Source organism: Eschscholzia californica, unplaced genomic scaffold, assembly GCF_041429995.1.
Source record: "Eschscholzia californica isolate CP2 unplaced genomic scaffold, dmEscCali1.0.p SCAF_2, whole genome shotgun sequence".
Taxonomy (NCBI): Eukaryota; Viridiplantae; Streptophyta; class Magnoliopsida; order Ranunculales; family Papaveraceae; genus Eschscholzia; species Eschscholzia californica.
The window spans coordinates 15,179,606-15,182,851 of NW_028238309.1; the positions used below are offsets into that span (position 1 = coordinate 15,179,606).

General features: G+C 35.4%; 1 protein-coding gene across 1 annotated transcript; it reads left to right on the top strand.

The window, feature by feature from the left end:
* The first annotated feature begins 331 nt into the window (after positions 1-331).
* LOC147556465 (ribulose bisphosphate carboxylase small subunit, chloroplastic-like) lies at positions 332-2,457 on the top strand. Its single transcript, XM_086662731.1, has 3 exons — positions 332-581; positions 846-977; positions 2,028-2,457. The coding sequence occupies exons 1-3, from the start codon at positions 336-338 to the stop codon at positions 2,268-2,270; spliced, it is 621 nt and encodes a 206-aa protein (XP_086518857.1). The 5' UTR covers positions 332-335; the 3' UTR covers positions 2,271-2,457.
* Positions 2,458-3,246: the final 789 nt, after the last annotated feature.

The following is a 3,246-nucleotide window of genomic DNA, read 5'->3' on the forward strand; positions in this document are numbered from 1 at the left end:
ACCGGTTGCCTATCGGGCGGGCCTAATGGGCCGGACCTCGGGTAAGACACCTTACCCGAGCCCGCCCGAACCGGGCTTTTCTCGATTGTCGGGTGTCACTGGTCCGGGCTGTTAGGGCCGGGTTTCGGATTTTCGGACCGTTTTCCCGGCCCTACCCTCACCCCTATCATCATTTTACTTCCCATCCTATTTGTGGTTTCCATCCATAAGAAACGGTTACAAAAACTTGTTGTAACCAATGACGCAGTAGATGCCATAAGTGTCACTTATAAACTTGTGGGTCCCAATATCTTGTTATTTGCCAAGTGGACATCATTAAAGAGGTGATGATACCAATGTTTACATGCTTCCTAATAAAACCATCCATTTTCTCTTTCTCCATCACCTTCTACCCACCATTGTTTCTCAGAGAAGAAAGAAGAAGAAAAATGGCTGCCGGGATCATTTCAACTACCATCACTGGGTCATCTACTTATGTTGGTTTGAAACCCATTTCTCCAAAACTTTTTCCAGGAAGGAATGCAATTGAATGGGGTAATAAGAAAAGTATCTCAAATGGTTCCAAAACCTATTGCATGAAGGTAATAATCAATTTGTTTGATTTTAGAAGTGAAATCTTAAGTTTTGCAGGAGATTTGAATCTGACTCCTATTTGTTTTTGTCTAATTTCATGGTATGTTACTTGTGTGAATTTCTTATTATTTATTAAGACAACTCAGATTCAGACGAGTCGGAGAAACGAACACAACTATTATATGATATATTTTGATGTGTCTCACTAGACTTGATGTGTAAAATTATAAAAAAAGATTAGGGCTTGTTTTGATTATGTGTGATGTATGCAGACGTGGAATCCGATTGATAACAAGAAATTCGAAACATTGTCATACTTACCACCACTCTCAGATGAGTCCATAGCTAAAGAGATTGATAACATGCTCTCCAAGGGATGGATTCCTTGCCTTGAATTTGATGAGGTATTTTTTTTCTAATTTATTTTTTTACTAATATCAAGCATTCTTTTATTTTATTTTATCATTTAGGTAAAAATGGATCCAGTCAAGAGACTAGTGATTGTCGCTTCGACAAAACTACGTATGATCTATAGTTACAGTAAAATACTAAGCATGTTTTCGGTTAGGGCTAGGAGAGGGGGAAGTCATTTGTTTTTCCAAACAAAATAAGATTCGAGCTAGCTAAATTTTGCAAAATAATGAAATCAAAATCAGTTTGGCTCGAAAATTTAGGAACCAAATCAAACTGAACCGGCTGGGTGGTCCTACGTTATGATATTATTTTTGGAGAAATTTGGTCAAGACTCCCTATAAATTTTTTGTTTTGGTGAAAAATGATCGGTCAATTTTTTTTGGTCTTCAGTTCTCTAGGTATTTTTTTAATTGCAACACTTTGCAACACCTTGCTACAGCTTTGTAACACCTTGCAACAACTTTGGAACAGCTTGCAACATCTTTGCAAAAAAAATTAGGTTTTAAACCAAAAAAATACAACTTATCTTTTCAACTTAAAAAAGTTTAAATTGGATTCCTGTTAAACAAATGGTCCAAAGCGCCATCATCTCAAAATAATTTTGTTAGTACAAATTTTGGTCAAATTAATGATTTGTAGAAATGTTCTTTTAGGTGGTTTATTGATTATTATAGACGATGCAAACACCTATTTGCATAAAAAATCAACAAGTAACTTTTTGAACGATTGATTACTTGTTCAAACGACTGAAAACTATGAAATTAGTACAACGGCAATATCATTAATCGTTACGCGAATATATGTTATCATGTTTTTTCTTCTACATTTGTATGGGGTTTTCTTTTTTTATAGTAGCCTGTCGTTGGAAATTTGCAACCAGAAAAACTATAGACTATATACAATTCTTTTATCACTAAATTTGGACTCTCCATTTTAAGACGAGCAATTTCTTCTTCACTTACTAAAACCATTTTGGAGACTTAAGGGTTTTCTTGTTAAGATAACTAAATGTTATTTTGTTTCCATATTGGGGTGGAAAGATAGGGCATGTGTATCGAAGAAATAGCCAAATGCCAGGGTACTATGACGGGAGGTATTGGACATTGTGGAAGCTACCAATGTTTGGATGCACCGATTCATCCCAAGTCTTAAACGAGATCGAGGAATGTAAGAAAACATATCCTAATGCATATGTTCGTTGCTTGGCATTCGACAATCAGAAGCAAGTTCAGTGTATGGCCTTTGTCATTCAGAAACCTACTGCCACATCCACCTCCATCTAATAGGCTGTGGAAGCTACTATTGTCGCTGTTCTAGCTGACACCACCACCACCACTAGCAGTCTAGCACCACCACCACCATCCCAAGGGCTGCCTGCCATTACCTTTTGTACTGTTTTCAAGCCTTTTATTTTCTATGTTAAAACTTGTGGTACTAAATAAGGTGTTGGTGAATTGTGTGTTTTCTTCATCTGGAATTGTGCTACTAAACTTGGCTTGTTAAGTCGTTATAACACCTTTCAACAAAAAAAAAAATCTTTATAACACCGTTCTTTCTCTTCGTTTGGAGTTAGCATTTTAAAAGATATTGATACTACGCCCAAATTTAGTCCAACAGTTTAATTAAATACTTTTGTGTGTAGATCTCGAGCCTAGTAATTGAGGTCGCATAGTCATAGTTTTGTGTTAAATTTTGGATGAAGTTGTGATATCTGCAACAAGAAAAAACAAAGTTGAAAACAGTAAAACTTCATACCTTGCCGTAAAACTAAAATCCTGGAGTGATTCTGGATGGAGGTGGTTAATTTTTCTTATTATCACAAGCTGATTCAATATTATATTATTATTAGGTTCCACCGTGTCCTACAGAAACGGTAGATCCTTCTTGACTAACGCCTTAAAAAAAATAAATTTAAACCGCAAAGATGAACTAAAAAACTGGAACTTGAAGTAGAAAAATTTACCTCTAGTACCTGGAAGATGAAAAAGAAATCGGTTTTTGGTAAAGGAAAGTAAAGTAGAAAAACACGTGGGATGGTGGAAAAGGGTAGTTTTTGCAACCACTTCATACTTTACCTCTCGTAATTTAAATGACTGAAAAATGTTGGAACTGTGTTTTTAGAAAGGTTCGTGTATTGGAGAAATAAGAAAAGTTTTTGGAGCAATAAGTTTTGGGTGGAAACAAAAATATTTAGATACTATTTGTTTCCTCCAAAACAATAAAACATTACCATTATGTTTTTTCAGTTTTTTATTCTTT